Below are 18,384 nucleotides of genomic sequence, written 5' to 3'. Positions count from 1 at the left end.
ATTTTTGTGTAGTTATACAAACATGTACATCTGACTACAGAAAAGCATTTAAGAATCTAATTATAAAATCAGGGTTTTTCACTGCCTCCTGCATTCCTTCAGTGGCAAATATTTACTTGGCTTTTCCGATTTGTTAAATTTAAGCCTAAACAATACGTGTCTTACTCTAATACAGTAATAGGTAGGGACAATAAAGAAAAGAAACTTGGTGGCTCTTTGTTTATGACAAATATGTGGTATATATTCTAACTAGTTGAATTATCCGAGCAAATGAAAAAAAAAAGCCTCGGACCACATCTTCCAGTAATTACATTCAGGCCTTTAAAGCAGAGGCTTTTTTTCCTTTTTTGCTAATGTAGTTATTTATATTTCTGAAGTGATACTGTAATATATAAAAAGCATGAAATCAGCTGGATAAATCTTTGTGATACAACTGGACGCAGGTAATGTGGGATACTGTCCCAACACCTTGGACAAGTTTTTCACTGCATTTAATCTTGCACGTTGTCTGTACCTGCTTGTATTTTTCCAGGCCTGTCTGAGTTTATGAAGAGTCTGGCAATCAAGTCAGATGGGAGAAAATAAAGCCTTGTGCCAAAGAAATCTGGAGTCTCTGGAGGTCACAGACAATTTCTTTGCTAGGCTTTTAAAGAGGTGATTCTTAGACATGGCTATTACAAGCTTCATCAAGCTTTATTAGTATTTTTATTCCAACCTTAGTAGACTTCTGAACACTTTTTTTCCTACATTGCACTTTATACTCATTATATGAAAATTCACAAGCAGCGAAAAAGCACAGACAAAAAAAAATAAATAAAAAATGACTTTTCCAATGCCTACATTGAATGCACAATTTAACTCCATACCTGGAACACACTGAATCAAGTTGGCAATCATTGCACTGAAATGTGCTCTCATATCTTTAAGGATCTCGACTTCTTTATCATTTTCAGCCTCCAAAAGCATGCGAGTCAGATCAACATACTCTAAGAACAAGGCTCCAAGGGCTAGTGTATCTCTTTCTAAGGCTCCATTTGTACTAGCAAAAAAGGGAAGTTGAACATTAATAAAGAGTAATAGAGTAGTTATACTGCAGTAGTTATACAACAGTTTTCTGCAGAAATGCATGCAAATCTCTCTGTATCTGATACACTACACAATTCTTCAAAGAACATACTGACATAATCTCATTGTGGCAAACACTGAAAATGATTTAACCTAAAAATCAGTATTTATGAAGAGTGATAGTCTTACCTGTCACTTATAACACCAGCATCAGCAAGGAGTTCAAAAATTCGCAGGAGCTGAAGTCTTAGCAGATCTCGTCGTTCTCGACGTTTCTTGTTCTTGGAATTTAAAACAACAACCATGTTTATATGCATAGGTGTACACATTAAAAACTGTAGCTTCAGAAGTGCCAGTACTGTAGTGAGATTTAAGAATTCCAGTTCAAGAATTTTCTTCATGAAGGAACCCAAGTACTTTTGGATATTGCACTATAACACTGTGCTTATACATCAACAAAGAACTGAATATGATCAATTTTTTTGTCTTTTAACTATTCTTGAAAAAGTTGTTAACAACTGCCTTAGTACTTATTTAAAATGTGGAAATTAAATAATGGAATATTGGATAAAAAACTAATACTCAAGGTTCCTGTACCAAAACCCCATGCTATCTTCAGGGATATTCATGTTAGTTTAGTGTCATCTAGTTTGGGCACAGGAGGCACTTACAGTGCAGAACCTGAATCCAGACCTAAGAAAGGGATCTTGGTGATTAGCCTGATTCCCGAAGTTGGCAATGCTGCAGCACACCACCACTCACATCCAAGTGAGCTCCTAGCAGACACCACTCCAGTCCAGTGCTGGGTGTGCTGACTGCAGGAGTTTTGCCCACAGTGATGTACTCCTCACACAGAACAGGACTGCATGGCTGTTAACTGGCTCCTTGTATCACCCTGTCTTCTAGAAAGTTGTCCTTTCTGTTTCCTGTCTTTCCTGGAAAGATGTGAATGCAACAAGGACTGTTCTTTGCTGAAAGGCTAAATTGACTTGTTTGTATTCTGTATCTCTGCTAAACTAGAAAAACATAAGAAGGTAAAAAGAGCTGCTGTTGCACTCAAAGAAACAAGAAAAGCTCAGAGAAAATGCAGATTTTGCTCTTCAAAACGGAGCAATACTGAGATCAAAGGCTTATCTCTTCTAGAACTCTGGCTCTGTCCAATGCCAGTATTAGATGCGTGGGAGAATAAAATGATGCTTTGTCTGGTATTCTGACCCAGAACTGGCAGAACTGCAGCATCCCTGCCAAAGGTTTTATTCAAATAATTATGCCATTTGATTTGTTCTATTCGGAGCCTTGTTTTTCTCCTGTTACACCTTTAAGGCTCCAGGAAGCACATGTAGAGAAAAAAGCAGTTTTATTGTAATTCCGTATTTTCCAGACACAGCTGCCTCCTGCAGCAGTGTCAGAGGTGATCTGGCAAGCTCCGAGCCAGCGCCCACAGGGAGGATCTTGTATAATGTCCATTTTGGTTTATCCCTGCAGCTCTTGGCCATGCTGGGAATTCTCTTCCTAGTCATAGCATATGTTCAAGGACATTGTTTCTGGTGTGCTGGATACCTGCCTGCTGACATGGAGGCCTGCCATACTCTCTACAGCCCATATAGTCACTCCTGAGTTTCCAGGTGGCACTGCTTGCAGGAAGGTGTCCCATTTATTCATATCAAGAAAAATACAGGAATTAACATTGCAGTCTCTTGCTCTTGTATTCCTCTACTGACAATTCCATGTGCTAAATTTGTCTTACTGCATACAGTAAACCTCTGAATTCTTGAAATTCCATTCCTGAGGGTACACTGGATATGTATGTCTCCAGAAAAGGCTTTTCAAGTCTAAGTTGTCTTAAATGGGGCACAGACAAAATGCAGAGGCAAGTGGCTGCATCAAGGTGTATTAATCCACTTCTGCCCAGTATCAAAACAAGTGACCTTCAAACCAGTGACTTTATAGGGATAGAAGCCACACAACTGAATTGAAATGTGAAGCAATGCAGAATGGAAATGATTGTGGACGTTGACCAGACACAGAATTATTAAGAATTGTCTGTGAGCCATTTCAGATTTCTATATTGGAGCCAGATGGAATGGTCCAAAACTGAGTCAAGGAGGGAAAATTGAGCAAAAGTTGAGTCCAGTATTGAAGCTCACCCCATGGCTTTTCTGTTTAGCTGCATAGACACATCCTGTGACTAAACTGCTTACTGAGGATACAGATTTTATCACCAGAGGTTTTAAAGAACACAGAATTCTCTCTTGTGTGGATTGGGAGATCTATTTGGAACCCCTCCTGCACTACTTTCTCTTGTAACAAAAGAGAAATGAAGGTTAAAACTCTGATGAATTTAGTCAGTTAACTGGTCATATGAATGAATCCTGTGCCATGTGATCCAGGATGACCCTGCCTGAGCAGGGAGGTTGGACCACGTTGGTCCCTTCCAGCCATTCTGTGATTTTGTGATTCCATGAAGCTGAAATATGCGACCCTGCCTGCCCTGAAAACAGAAGCACATCTAAACACTACTAAAAATGTTCTTGTAGCCCAGCTGTGTTAAAGCCCTTTTTTTTTTTTTTTTTCAGATACTGAAAGTGAATTTCCAATATATCCAAGTTCTGTATCAGGAGGTTCCATATTGGATGGAATATTTTTCCTCGGAATGGAATTTTATATTGTACAATTTGGATCACTGATAGAATTTAAAGTTAACTAGATTTTAATGGAATTATTTTAAATTATGCAATTAATAAAATTCTTATTGCACATAGAACTTAATTTGCTAGTTAGTACAAAATAATATATTTGTATTTCAAACAGACAGAATTACTATTTTAAAAATATTTTTTTATTAAAAAAACCTAGTACATTTGATTTTTGCAACTAACCTCTGGTCTTCTTTCTAGGGCTTCTTTCATTAGTGGGTGAAGTTCTTCTACTAATTCCCTGAATTAATAAAACACAAATACGTGTAAACAAAATTTAATGTCCTTTGAAAAGCATAAATATTTTATCCAACATATAAAAATAAATTTCTACAATATATTTAAATAAAAATTTAAATATATATTTAAGTTACAACAAAAGCAAAGCATTTGTATTAGAGGCAAATAACTGAGAATATGATACGTGGAGAAGTACCTGAAAACCAGGGAATTTGTTCTTCCAAATCCTAATACAAGTGATTCTGTTATTTCTATGCTTTCAAGTCTCATCAAAGGAACTAGCTGCTTGAGTAAGACTCCAACAGATGGAGTTCCAATAGCCTAAAATATATTAAAATATTGTTGAATTTAGTTGTCAGGATATCAATATTAAGCAAATATAAATTTTTTTAACAAACAACCATTGTCTGAGAATCAATACATAATTTAAAAACACGCTGGAATGATTTTACTATTATGGATATCAATCCAACAGTCTAACTGGATGTCTGACAATCATCTCAGTAATGCCTAACAAGTAAATACATCTGGGAAATCTCTTCACTTTAGTTCACATTATTGTCATTTACTTAATTTGTTGCTTCATTAAAATATTCCAGTAATTGCATTTGTGGAGCTGCTGCTCCTCTCAGGTTGCTACTGCTTGAAAGTGTATTTTATATACTATTGCTTCTGACAGGCATATATCCAACAGGAATACAATTTGCATTTGGAAATCTGCTTTATTGCTTAATGTTTTAAATTTACAAATTGGAACGCTCTACAAGGAAAGAACGGAGTGACAAACCAAAGTTAACTTCAAAACACATGTCCAGACCTTCTATATTTTGAATGCACATCACTGAAATGCAAAAAAAAAGAAAAACATAATATATTGAAAGCACCATGGCATTTGCCAAATATTTATCAACACATCATATCATACAGATGTTTTAATTGTTATGTATGTGTGTTAAATAGTTTGCATAAATCAAAATACTCCCTAACTGAAATATTTTCATCAGGACAGGATTTTGCATGTGGACGCAGCTAAAAATTCTCCTAAACAAATAGTTCACTTGTAACAGGTTGCATCACCTTATTATCATAGTTCATTGTTCCATCAGGAGTGGTAGCCATGATCTCTGGTGTTGAAGCACGCAGGTGTCCTGGGCTCATGATACTGGGCTTTGCTACTCCAAAACACAGAATAAGGTAGTTTCTCCACAAAGTCACATAGTTGTCTCCACTGCTTGCTGTACTTGTTTTCTTTGCATTAACGGGAATACTAGAATTTAAAAATAAATTATAATTATTAAAACGATCTTCCAGTCTTAATTACAGTATTTAAAAATATTTTAAGAGGGAATAAAACGTGCTATGTATCTACCAGCTGCAATTCAACAGGATATGATACAGAGGAAAAATCAATAAATAAAAGTTACAAGTTGCAATTATGAAACGTGAACCTGCATGATACCAATTTCTGCGTGGCACCTCACAGAATGTGTAGACTGATACTCAAACACGAGATCCAAAGGAAAGTTTATATTAAAATCACACAGCCCATACAAAATAAAGTGAAATGCAGATGGCCACTTACTTTGGATCCACAAGAGGCATTATCAGCTGTAGCCTCGTGAAGGCATATGGCCAAGCATAGCTGAGAGCTGTAGGACAGTGTTTTGGTAGATTCTCCTGCCTAAGAAAACTGAAGAGGCAGAGAACCCATGGGTCTTTAACAGACTGTGCAAAAATCCAGACATGGGAAGGACTTTTCACATCATAATGGCTATTTACTAGGACAGCATTCCACTCCACCAGCCACTGCAAATCCACGCTGTGTGTTAACGGGATTGTTGTCTAAGGAGAGAAAAGATAAATTAACACTCCTTGCTGTACTAGTCAGAAACCAGGCACAGAGGCAACACATATGCTTTGCTTTATTGTTATTGAACAGAATGAAAGCAAAAATTCAAACCTTGGCCTCTAGAAACTGCAACACCCAAACCCAGGTGCTGTTATTTCAGACAAACTTCCTAATTCCTGTATTATGAAGTCAGAATGTCTCTTTCTTGCTCAGTTTCTGTTTTCAGATGCAAAGGGGCCCAACCTCCCCACTAGCTTAATGTCCCCTTCTGTGCTGGTTTTGGCTGGGGTAGAGTTTATTTTCTTCACAGTGACTGGTATGGGGCTGTGTTTTGATTTGTGCTGAACACAACGTTGATAATACAGAGATGTTTTTGTTATTGCTAAGCTAGGCTTGCACAGAGCCAATGCTTTTCTGCTTCTTGTACTGCCACACTGGTGAGGGTGCTGGAGGTGCCTGGGAGGAGACACAGCCAGGACAGGTGACCTCACCTGACCAAAGGGAGATTCCAGCCCATATGACATCATGCTCAGGGTATAAAGTGGGGGAAGAAGAAGGAAAAGGAACATTTGGAGTGAAGACATTTGCCTTCCCCAGTCACGGCTATATGTGAGGGGCTCTGCTCTCTTGAAGATGTCTGAACACCTGCCTGCCCATGGAAAGCGGTGAATCAATTCCTTGTTTTGCTTTGCTTGTGTGCACAGCTTTTGCTTTCCCAGTTAAACTGTCTGTATGTCAACCCATGAGTTCTCCAGCTTTTACCCTCCTGATTCTCTCTCCAATCTCACTGGCAGGGAAGTCAATAAGTGGCTATATGAGGCATGACTGCTGGCTGGGATAAATTTTTCAAGCACACAACACGTGGCACAAACGTGACCCTTGAAAGGTCACTGAGTGTGGCAAGGACCATTTGTTGCTTTAAATTTAATCAGGCTGAAAAGTGCCCCAAACTGATTGTTCCTGCCCTCTGGAAATGGGCCTTTCACTAGTCTCCAGGACAGCATGCAAAATCAGTTGTCGTATGTATCAGTTCTTCTACCAACACTTATTTATTTAAAATGCTCAATCTCTGATCATGTCAGACACATCAGGCCCCCGAGAGAGTGAAAGGAGAGATTCACCCCAGCTGTGAATTACTCTGGAGCTTATGCTCAGGTGTGCAGGCAGGACCACTTTCTGAAGACACAAGGGAGCTAAAGCTTATAATTCCCTTCTCAAACAGATGATAGCAGTGAGTGCCTCCAGCATTAGGTGGTGCTAGCGATAAGACTTTCTCAACCATTCTTTTTTCTGTGTGCAGTATCTTCCATATCCATAGTGTGATTACTTTCACGGAACAGATTGTCTGGGACATTGTGGAGCCTTGGAGCTCTTGGGTTGGGGCCTTAAAGCTGTATGATTTCTTTGATTTTTAGCAGTATTATTTTTAGCATTTCATGTCTGATATTTGTTATATAAACACAAGCAGTAACAGTAAAGTAGTACTTACTGAATCTGAAACAGCCACATGAATAAAGCTTTCAAGAATAGAAGAACTCAACTGATCCATAACATCAATCATAGGTCTGTCATCATCCTGTATAACACACAGAATACAAGTTTACTGCTCTCCTGACCAAATTATTTCTCTTCTTGTGTTTCTGGGATATACAACAGAAACATCTAAAAACTAGGACATGAATCTGAAGTAGCTAAAAATACTCTTTGTTAACGATGGGTACAGTTTGTCTTTTTCAAATTAATCTCAGAATTAAGTCCAAGCTGTGGTTTGAAATAAAGTTAATTTGTGGCTATAGCTCACTGCTTAGCGAACAAAAGCACATATCAGAAAATCCCAAATGACTTTGGATAGCTGGTATCAAAAGACTGAAAAATTAGCTTACTGTTTATTGAAGCATTCCTTTGCCATGAACACACATATTTGTGTTCTTAGGCATTTAGATGGCTCACTGAGCTGTGACCGCCAGTACACAACATGACTCTCCATATTTCTGTATCCATAAAAAAGACTTAGAGGTCTTTACTATAGAAGGAAAACACATGGGAATGATCTAAAGGTGTCTTATGCTGGGGGCTTTTTCATCCACAATGGGATGCCACAGGAATGGGTTTCATTTCCAATATAAATTTATAATCTTGACAATACAAAAATGACCCATGCAGAAAGAAAGGTTTTACAGTGTATTTTACATTCACATCATTCCACGAGAAAATATAAGTTGCTGTACATTTCGCTTCAAATTCTTACACAGGGCATTTGCCATTCATGTTACATTGTTGAATCCACAGAAAGGCTTGCAGTGTTAAGGCAAATAGAAATAGTAAGCTGAGATCAAATGCTTTTATATAAACTAAGTGCGTATCTGCTACACTGCAGCAATTATGTTAAAAGCAACTGTAATAGCAGTTTTGAGCTTTATCTTCGGGAAATTTCAACTCAAAGTTCCAGAAGAGAAAAATCCTACCTCAGCCTGGCCAAGGGCCAAGAACAAGGAGCGGATTTCTCTGAGGATTAGAACAGCCAGCTTCCGCGTCGCCACCTGGAAACTACACAGCAGAACCAGCGCGAATCCTTCCACTGCGTGCAGGACGTTAGAATAGGGGCTCCTCTCAGACTGGATCCTGTGGCTGGATCCGTTTGGTATCAGCTGCAAAACAGTGCCAGGGGGACAAAATGGAGTGGTGGTGTTTGCAAACCAGGTCTCCAAGGAATGTTCTATTTAACTAGGACATGTAAAGAATCAAAATGCAGAACCGTGTAGATGCCGGACTGGGAAACTTCACATATTCTCTCAGGCAATCAAATTTTGTTGCTCTAGGTGATCTTATTCCACAAAAGCAATGTATGAGCAGAGCCCTTTGAACAAATCCTTCCCTCTAATTTTCAATTATCTACCCACCTTTTTCCATCCTCCACTAAAACATGAATGAATGATCAGACGGTGAACACCACACTTTTTCTGCTCCAGATATCATGTCCTCAGGTGCCACTTTGCTCCTTTAGCAGCCAACACCTAGGTAGGTGGCCTCTAGAACCCAACCCCACCAGTAAAGTGTAACAATATTTAATTAAAAGTATGTGAGGATCTCTCTTTTCTACATTTTTATGTACTTCTGTTATTACCTAATAATTACTGGTCCTCTGTGATGTAAAACACACATCTTGATTGGCCAAAGGAAAACATAGTGTGATTAGTGCAGGAGATAAGAAGCCTAAAAATCATTTCTCATAATGAAAATATCTGTGGGACAGTGCAGATGGGAGAAGAAGGAGTAAAGCTGTTCAGTTCCCAGAAATGTCTGTAACACGTGGAGACAGCAGGCTATGGTAACAATTAGGTTCTTTGATGTTTCTGAATCAACCAAGGGAAAAGAACATCTACTTCACTCTTCACAGCATTCCCACTAGCATTATCAATCTGTTTCAGCCCTGGGAAAATGTCCTTCTGCCACATCTACATACACATATTTCCCTTTATGTGCTTTTGTTGATGTGCATACTTCAGTTTGACATGCATTCTCTTATGTTGCTCAACAACAACATCTGCTGTATTACACAAGGACATGGCTGTCCTCAAAAGACACGTGAACTAATTACCTAAAAAAATCTTGCATGGTGAATTCTTCTCAGGTGAGTAAATACAAAACACACAAACCACAGTGGTATCAAGGAACATAATTTCTGCCTTCAATTAGTGAAAAATGTTAGGACACAGATCTCTTGATTCCTTACCTCTGCAGATCTGGTTTTGGCCTGCTCAGAAGCTTTTCCTGGAGTGTGTATTACAAGCTTCCATTGCGTCAGCAATTGTAGCAGCAACTTGAGTGAAGTATCAAGAAGGGTATGATGCATGTCATTCACTTCACGAAGCAGAAAATTAGTGAAACCAAAGAGTACATCCTCCCGCCAGTCAACAAAGTCAACAAGTAGGCCCTGAAGAGAATTCTGGGCAATGTGTCGAAGTTCATCATCCATATGGATGGACAGCCTGTAAGTAAAAGTAAATGTCAGATAATAAAAGATATAAGAAGTGTTTATCAGTACATGACAGTGATGGAAAATTCCCACTAACAGTGGCGGATGATGCTATCTTGGTTTCATTATTGCTGACCACAATCAACATCCTTGACCTGTTTTCTATATTGTAGTTCTTGCTACAGCAGAAGTGTACTCCCTTCCTGAAACAGGGTATCTCTAAAGTACATAATTAGGCAGCTTTTCTCAAACTAAATATATTTTTTATTTACTCATAACTCAATAACTTCCATATAGGTATGATGATAAAAGGCTTACAAATAAATACATAATTTCATAATGTATGTATTTATTTTTAACATTAAATATAAAAATAAAATAATCACAGCAGGTCAGCTAACAGTTAAAACAAATCTTTAGCCAAGATGCAAACCACAATTAATGAAAGCAAATCTTCAAAAGAATTAAAATAAGGCATTTGAATGAAAAACTGTGTTATGTTTTAAATAACTTAGGATAAGGAAATGGGGAAAACAGCCTCAGAACTTTCTATACTTTTAGAAACATGCTGAACACCCTCAAAGTAATTCTGAAAGATGGTGATGGTGGATGATTTCAGATCCCATTCTCAAATTTTATTTTCTTTTTTATTTGCATCATGTTGAAGTCCTTCTCAACATAAAAAAAATACTTTCTTTTGACACAGAAATCATCAAACCCCTTCTATGTTAGAAGTTGGCAGAATAAAGTAAATTTAGATTAGTCTGTTCTGCAATTTTTGGTTCATTGCCTTTATGATGCATTTTGTTTTAATTACCCATGAGACCGTAATTTTCTGTAATGTGTTAGAATTCATTTTCAAAGTATTTTATGTACATTTAATCTAAACAGTTGAAAAGGAGGACTCATTATAATGAAATGGACAGAAAGCTAGGAGAAAAAAACCCAAAATAGCAAATGGAGTGGAACCAAAGTCCATTCAGTTGGAAGTGTATGATGAGATGTGGTTCATAAAAAATCTGGTTCATTATAGCTGCCTAATTTGGAGGCAGGGGACATTTTATTTAAGCGAAAAGAAAACAACTGCCATGAAAATTCACCCCTGGCGAGTATGACTCCAAAAATAACTGTTATGCTTTAATAACCACGTGACTTCCCATATATATTTAGAAACACAGTATTTTGTTGTGCTAAGAAACGATCATTTTTGTCTCCCTTTTGGAATGCCAAAATCAGATAAACAAGCAAAACCATTTGAGACCACAATTAAGTCATCCATGAAATGACATTCACAATGACACAGAGCAATAACAGAGAAGAGGATACAAAAGACATCTCCTAAGCCCAAGTTACTGCCCAGTGGCATTATCTAATGAAATGAAATTCAAATTGAGCATAAGAATGCATCTATGTATTACCACTGTACGACAGGCAGTGCAGGAAGCAAGTACAAGTTTATTTGTTTGCACTTGAGTCAGTTAAATTTAAAACCTACTCAGGAATTCGTAATGAATGGTTGCAGTGGGCAGTGAAAGGGCAAAAGGTACAGTATATACTTGACATCTGCTTCATGGTTTAAAATTCGAATACAGCTGTCCTGGCAAAAAGTCTAGCTGCTGACTTACAGACTCCTTCTGACAACGACCAAAGAACACATCTGCTGTGAGGATGAAAAACTCAAACCAAACTGTGAATACAAGAACCAATTAACTCAAAGATGTAACTTTATCTCTTGTGAAAAGAAAATATTTAACAGCTTTCCATCTCAACAGCACAGGCACACAGAAATCCCTGGCAAAACAGCTTCTAGAATTCTGCTAAAAAACAGGGAGAAACCAAAACTTTACCTCTTCTAAGTTTCTTATCCCAATATCGAGTCTAGTTTCTGACCAAGGACACACAATATCGTAATGCAGAGTTTTCTAGAACTGCAGATGCTTACCCACTTTGCATGCTCCTTCTCAAAATCAGGCATCCTTGATATTGATTAGACCAGAAGAACTTTTTTAAAAACATTCTAGACCTACACATGTGAATAAGGTTTGTCTTTTCAAAGGAACATCACTTCCTTATATCTGCTCAGCTTGTGATCCTGCTCTGCAATACTGAGACCATACCTAGTTGTTTCAACACCACTCTATATGTCTTCTGAACCCTAAACTGTTCGTTAATTGATTTCCAACCTATTTTATACCTACCTATTTTACCTAATTTGTGTTTCCCTTGCTTATACTTAGGAATATGACTTAAAATGCTACCAATATCTCAAAGATACTGTAGCGTGAGTACATGTAGGAGAGAACAGATTTCCAGAGTTTGTCTTCTTTGGGGAAAGGCTGAGCATGTAATTGTTTCTGAAGTTGCTCTAGAGAAGCTTCCCTCAGCTCCTCTTGACTTCTCACTTCTTTTCACAGTGAGAGTCAGACAACTCAGCAAACTTATGGCTTACCTTGTCCCAGCGTGGCAATTACCCAATAAATACTTAGAATCATGGCTGACCTTTTCTGAATGAAGTTTCAGAATAAAGATAGACCAGTGGTTATATTGACAGCTGTGAGACTTAAGGAGGGTAGCATTAATTTATAAAGAAACTCACACTGGTCTCCAAATTTTCTTAAGAGTAGTGACAGGTCTGACCTGGACAATCCTGTGATTGAAGAGCTGTGACCTGAACAGATACGTGCTTTTTACCAGCTCAGTTAAGGCCATTAATAAGGATAGAACTCTAGTTAAAATATTGGATTAAAGGAAAACATGTCCTTTTAAATTTCCCTTAAGCAGAATTGATGCAACTGTTTAATAAGGTATCTGTATAATTTAATAATGTAATGATTTAAAACAACCTACAAGTGATTTATAGCAGACAATGTGCACACAAGGAAATCAAGCTGGCCATGCACTGCAGCACACCTACTGCTGGCTGATAATTTGGCTTGCTGGGCTGTCTGCACTCTCCACTACTACCAGAATCAACTGTTTCAGTGCTTCAGCACATCACTGGGAGTTAGTTGTTCATAGAGGAGAAAAAACTGTATTTGTATGTAGCCTTCTGGCTCCCACATCTGCCATTCCCACATCTGTGATGTTTGAAAAGCAAGAACAGTGTGGCAAAGTTTGCTTTGCCACAGTTACCTGAGAGCAATATGCTGCAAATTCCTCTTGGTTCAATTTAATACCATAATCCACTTACATAAAGAACACAAGCTGGAACCTTGGTCTTGGATACTTGAACTGAAATGTAACAGACTTTTCTGTACTGACCATCACCTTTTATCATAATTATTTGCCATGAGTCACTGATTTGATGTCCTGAAATCTAAGCAGTGTAGCAGTCATGTCACTATCTTGTTCAGTGAAGTCTACTCAGACAAATTAAATGGGGAGATATAATATTTTTCAAACTTATATTTTCTTTATTTTATGGCTTATAATAATATTAATAATAATAAAATAATAATAATAGTAATAATAATAGCAATAGTAATAGTAAATAGTAATAGAAATGTAAAAAGGCTTTTGTAATATAGCACATCTAGCACATTCTACTTTACCAAAGATACATGGGAATCATAAATCAAAACTAAACAGGTATCTCCATGTTTTTCCACTAGACAGAAAAGATGTTTTCTCCTGTTTATCAGAATGCTGCGATGGATAGAAAACAGTAATATTTTGTGACCTTCCTGAATAATAGCAAATACCATGTAACCTACATACTGATAAGAAAGTTCTGGGGGACATACCAACTTTTTAATAAAATTATGAACCATAATAAAAAAACCACATAAACTGTAAAAAGATGCTAGGACATCTCTGCCTAATTCATTAAAGAGCAATTTACTTTTTTAAAGCATATCTGAGAAGAAACAGTTACATATGCTGTAGCTCAGCTTTTCACACTGCTCCCCTGGAGCAGTCATTCAATGCCTGTACAGCTTACCTTGCCAGCAAGTCGATCAACTCAAGTTTTGACATTCCATCAGGAAGTAATCGAGGAATAGCAGCAACACATGTTCTGAACAGATCGATTTTTGGTTTCCTTTCACCACTGAAAAATTAAAACAGAATTTTGACTAAGCTTATGAAGGAACTGTGTTAAATGATCCACCTCTAAAGTGCCAGAGGCCTACTAAGAACATCAGAATGGATAGCCAGACACTATAATGAAATAGGAAGGAAATATGAATACATTTTTCCATTGAATAAATGTTTTTGATTTTGACATTTTTCATGCATCATATATATGTTGATTGAAAAAGCAATTGTTAAGGATTTATTTGTTTCTTTCTGAGAGGAATTGGCATATATATAAAAAATGGAGGTATAATGTAGGAGGATTCCTCCATCAAGATCAGCATTTATATGATGCAAGCTTTGGATGAGGCAATGAGGAAAGAGTTGGGGTGTTCTCCATCACAGTGCAGCTGTATTTCACCAGTTGCATAAAGCAAACAGCAGGTTTGTAGCAAGTTCAAATAACTAAACTGTAGACCCAGAGATTTGCCCCCAACAGAGGACAAGTCTATGGAAAACCATCATGATACATTTTTTACTGAAAAAGGTGTGTAATTTATAGGTAGGTATGGCCAGAGAGTTTCTGTTGATCACTGCCAGAGATAACAGCATTTTGGCCACTCTTATCAGCTAGAACATGTTTTAGCAGCCCTAAGGGTGATCTAATCTGTGGAATGGCACAACTGCTCCCTAACAGCCTGTGAAAGTCATTAAGCACAAAGTTCAGCATGAACTGAACGCTAGGTTGGAAGTCCATGAGTCTTCTAAAAGTAGCTCAAGTTTCAGCTGTTGATTATTTTCAAAACAGATGCAGTTGTTTTCTGACTTTTTTTCAACATTTTTGGTAAGTCTGCAGATTAAATAAGTCCTTCATATAGATCTCAAAGTGTGGATTTTTTTTTAATTTGCTCATTTTTATCTCAATTACCTATTATCTGATGATGGAGTGTGGAAGAAATTAACAAAGCATAACAGCATTTCAAACTGTGCAGTCTTTCCCACATTATTAGTAATTATTAGCCTGTAATATGCTTTGGAAGAATCAAAAAATTAAGGTCCTATTTAGAGGCCATATTATAAATATGCAGAGAAAGATTGTTCCTCTTTTAATATGCTTCCAATAGAACTAGAAAAGAATGAGGGGAGAAAAAGAGACACCAAGAAGCATTGTAAGCCACTTAACACCACACTGAAATGGAGTGACAAAACAAAAAATGAATTTAGTAATCCTGCAGCCTGGTCCACTGCCCTGGTCACTGCATTATTCTGTCTCTCCACCCAAGAGAGGACATTGCATTTGGGTATCTGACTTTTGTGTTCAGTCACACAGAAAGCCTGGATGCAATGCCATCTGAAAGAAGATTTTCTGTATTCATTATTTCAGTGACTAACACTGAGTACAGTTCAGTGAGTAGAGTACAGAAAAAGCATAAACTGACATTAGACTTAAAGATTAAAGACAGTTTTGTAGTGAATGCCATACTGTCTCTTAACACCCTACTTATCAGCTTGGATATATATTACATGAATAAAATGTTGACATATTTTTAATTAACTGGTACAGTTACGAGAAACTACATTCATGATTAATTACCTCTGTCTCACTGCATCTGTATTCTAACAGATAGAACTTGAAAGGTGTCAGCAACTGACTGGAAAAGGAGCAAAATACAACATCTCACTGAGAATTTGGTCATAAACAAACCCCTTTCAACTATTATCACTAAAGCAAATACTAGTAGCTGGATTAATAACTAGTACAAAATCCTGTATTTTTACAGTTGTAAACATTAAAGTGCCATTGGGAATTTTATGTGCAGGCAAAACAAGTCTTCCTTGATGACTTTAAATGGAAAATGAACTTTGCAGAGTTTCCTTACACTCAGACCCTAGCAAGGGCAAAGTTTGTGCATTTCAAATGAAGACTTGTAAAATAACAGTTTGAGAGGAAACTCTTCTGAAGGCAAATGAGTAATTATAAATGAGTAATTATTTATAAATATAAAATCTGTAGGTGTTCCGTGGCTTATCAGCTGCTCAGAAGAGTAGCAGAAGATCCAAACCTCAGGCTCAAGTTCCCAACTTACTATCTGAGATACCAGGCACAGCACACAAGGGAGGAAAGGAAAGCCTTTGAAGTATTTGCAAGGACAGGTTTGTGTTTTAGAAAAATAGATGCCCTATTCTAACTAAATGTTGGAAAGTAATTATAACCAGTATTGAAATTCATATCCCAGTGCAGGATGCAAAGGATGCGTCTTACTCAGGAGTTTAATAAGCCCTTCCATACTGGCACTAATTACTTCAACAATAAACTCTTAAAGGATCAGTAATTAAATATTGTCAAGAAGGAAGTCTAAGACTGCCAAAGAAAATTCCAGAATCTGCATACTTTACAATGTTTTGTCTGCTCACTGCCTAGCTACTTCCCTCTGATTCTTATTTCATTTGTTAATAAAAATACCACAATGGTATTAATTTTATACAGTTTACACATAAACTTTATGTAACTATGACAAAACCAATAACTTTAAAATTTACATAAATATAGTGTGATATCTACCAATTAAAGCCCATAAGAATTCAAAATAAATATGTAACTCTAGTGAAGCATAGAATTTTGTGACTAAAATAGGAAGCAATTACATAAAAACAATGTTGGCTTTTCCACATATCCACAATGCAGTTTTTGAAAGGATCATTTTCAATCCTGATAGTAACAGCTACTGATGTTTTTTGTGAGTTTACATGATTTATGATCAACTGATAAGTAAGCATCCCAGTTATTTCTTTCCCTTGAAAGAACAAGTAAAAATGTGTTATAACGTGGTTTGCCTTTCTAGTGTATATATTAAATTAGAGCTCATCTGGATCTAAAGTACAACACAAAAGGCAGTACCTAAATATTCCAATCTTCATGTTTCTGACAAAAGTTATTACCAAATCTTCCTGAAATTTAAAACTCTTTTGAGTCTATTTGTTCGCTGACCCTAAAAATAAACAACATTTTGGTGATGCTGAGAAACCACCCAAAGGATATTTATAGCTAAGATTAAGCACACTTCTTATCTTAGTGCCCAAGGTTTCACTGTGCAATTATCTTCTGGGAATAAAATGTGAGTTTCAAAACTTGCTTTCCCTACCACAAAAGCCTGAACACCCAAAATGGTTATGAAAACTGTGTGTGAGAACTGAACAGGACACAGGGTGGGACTACAAGAAAAATATGAAACACTATTGGATAGTAATATTAGCTATGAATATAAATAAAGTAAGACAAAGCTGGTGACACAGCTTACAGTCTCACCCAGAGGCACTGCAACATATAAGGGCAGAGGTACAAAAACATAAAGATTGTATCAGTTGTACAAGGTAGCTCAATTTGGCCAGTCATTGCAGTCAGTCTATCACAGTATTCCTAGCAAGTTGACTTTTTTTAGCAGTATATAAAAAAAATCTTAAAGAGGTAAGTGTCCTTTTCATTGCATCTCAAACTTTTTTCCAGGGGTCTTTTCTTTTCTAGGAAACGACCATGCCCACTGCTCTAACAAGAGAGGCATGCAAGGTCTCCTTACAGTTGAGATCTTCACAATCTCTGCTCTGCATGTATCAGATGATGTCTCTGTGTTTCTAACCTCTACTCGATGTTCACCTCACCAGAATTCCCTCCAGAAACTCCCCTCACTAACAGCTTTGGATGAAAATGAAAAATGGTGCTGTTCAATGCAGCTTGAAGCACACTGGTTTGATTGTCTTCCAGTGGGATACTGCCTAAATCCAAGCCTTATCACAACTTTACTTGGGTTTTTAATTAAGATTTGATTTTGATTACAGGCAAGAAAAGCAAAGGGAATTTTTGAGTTTATTATTAATAGGGATTTACAGAATTCATTGCATTCATTTTGAAGTTCAGCGATGCAAATATACCCTGAGACAGCGTTCTGAGCATAGGCTGCCAGGTTTTCCACTTTAGCATTCTACTTCTACGATCTAAACAACCATGGGATTCACACATGATTTCACCTACATCACGAACCATCTTCAGTTCCAAATACTGCAGCGTTCAAAGAAGCACAATCAACTTGTCATAAACATTTCTTCAAAGTATATACTAATTAAGCTAAATGTTCCTGTTTCTTGCTGTTTCTCTGATGACTCATGATGGACAGAAATAGAGAAAAAGTTCCAAAATTACATCACCATGTTTCATGGGAATTAATGTTCTTTGGCACTCACGTAATCATGTCTTCAGGTTCTTTGTTAAGCATCTGTATGTTGGTTAGCATCATGCACCGACCCACTTCCTTGTCAAGGTGTCTGAGTATGTTGTCCACAGCTTTCCTTACTTGAGAATAATACAATGACATACCTGCAAAAAGATGCTTTTTTTGTATAATTTGGGATATTTATATATATATATATATATATATATATATATATATATATATATATATATATATATTCTGGAAAAGAAAGTTGCTTAGTCATGCTGTGGTTCATGAAGTAAGAAAAATGCTTTCCTCATGAGATAGTACATTCCACTA

At 37.0% G+C, this 18,384-nt stretch overlaps 1 protein-coding gene across 6 annotated transcripts in view; it reads right to left on the bottom strand.

The window, feature by feature from the left end:
* The window catches only part of FRY (FRY microtubule binding protein), a 219,990-nt gene that overhangs the window by 70,674 nt on the left and 130,932 nt on the right, over positions 1 to 18,384 (bottom strand). For all 6 annotated transcript variants that reach the window (XM_088159551.1, XM_088159552.1, XM_088159549.1 and 3 more), the window contains 11 exons: positions 18,077 to 18,209; positions 13,767 to 13,874; positions 9,584 to 9,839; positions 8,316 to 8,498; positions 7,340 to 7,426; positions 5,584 to 5,843; positions 5,079 to 5,268; positions 4,198 to 4,322; positions 3,945 to 4,002; positions 1,255 to 1,346; positions 867 to 1,039 (listed from right to left, as the gene is read on the bottom strand). In XM_088159551.1, coding sequence (XP_088015677.1) covers positions 867 to 1,039; positions 1,255 to 1,346; positions 3,945 to 4,002; positions 4,198 to 4,322; positions 5,079 to 5,268; positions 5,584 to 5,843; positions 7,340 to 7,426; positions 8,316 to 8,498; positions 9,584 to 9,839; positions 13,767 to 13,874; positions 18,077 to 18,209 — 1,665 coding nt within the window. The remainder of the gene's footprint in view (positions 1 to 866; positions 1,040 to 1,254; positions 1,347 to 3,944; positions 4,003 to 4,197; positions 4,323 to 5,078; positions 5,269 to 5,583; positions 5,844 to 7,339; positions 7,427 to 8,315; positions 8,499 to 9,583; positions 9,840 to 13,766; positions 13,875 to 18,076; positions 18,210 to 18,384) is intronic.

This window comes from Sturnus vulgaris, chromosome 2 (assembly GCF_052056855.1).
Source record: "Sturnus vulgaris isolate bStuVul1 chromosome 2, bStuVul1.hap1, whole genome shotgun sequence".
NCBI lineage: Eukaryota > Metazoa > Chordata > Aves > Passeriformes > Sturnidae > Sturnus > Sturnus vulgaris.
Note: the sequence above shows the minus strand (reverse complement) of the source record. Positions and strands in the feature narration are given on the sequence as shown.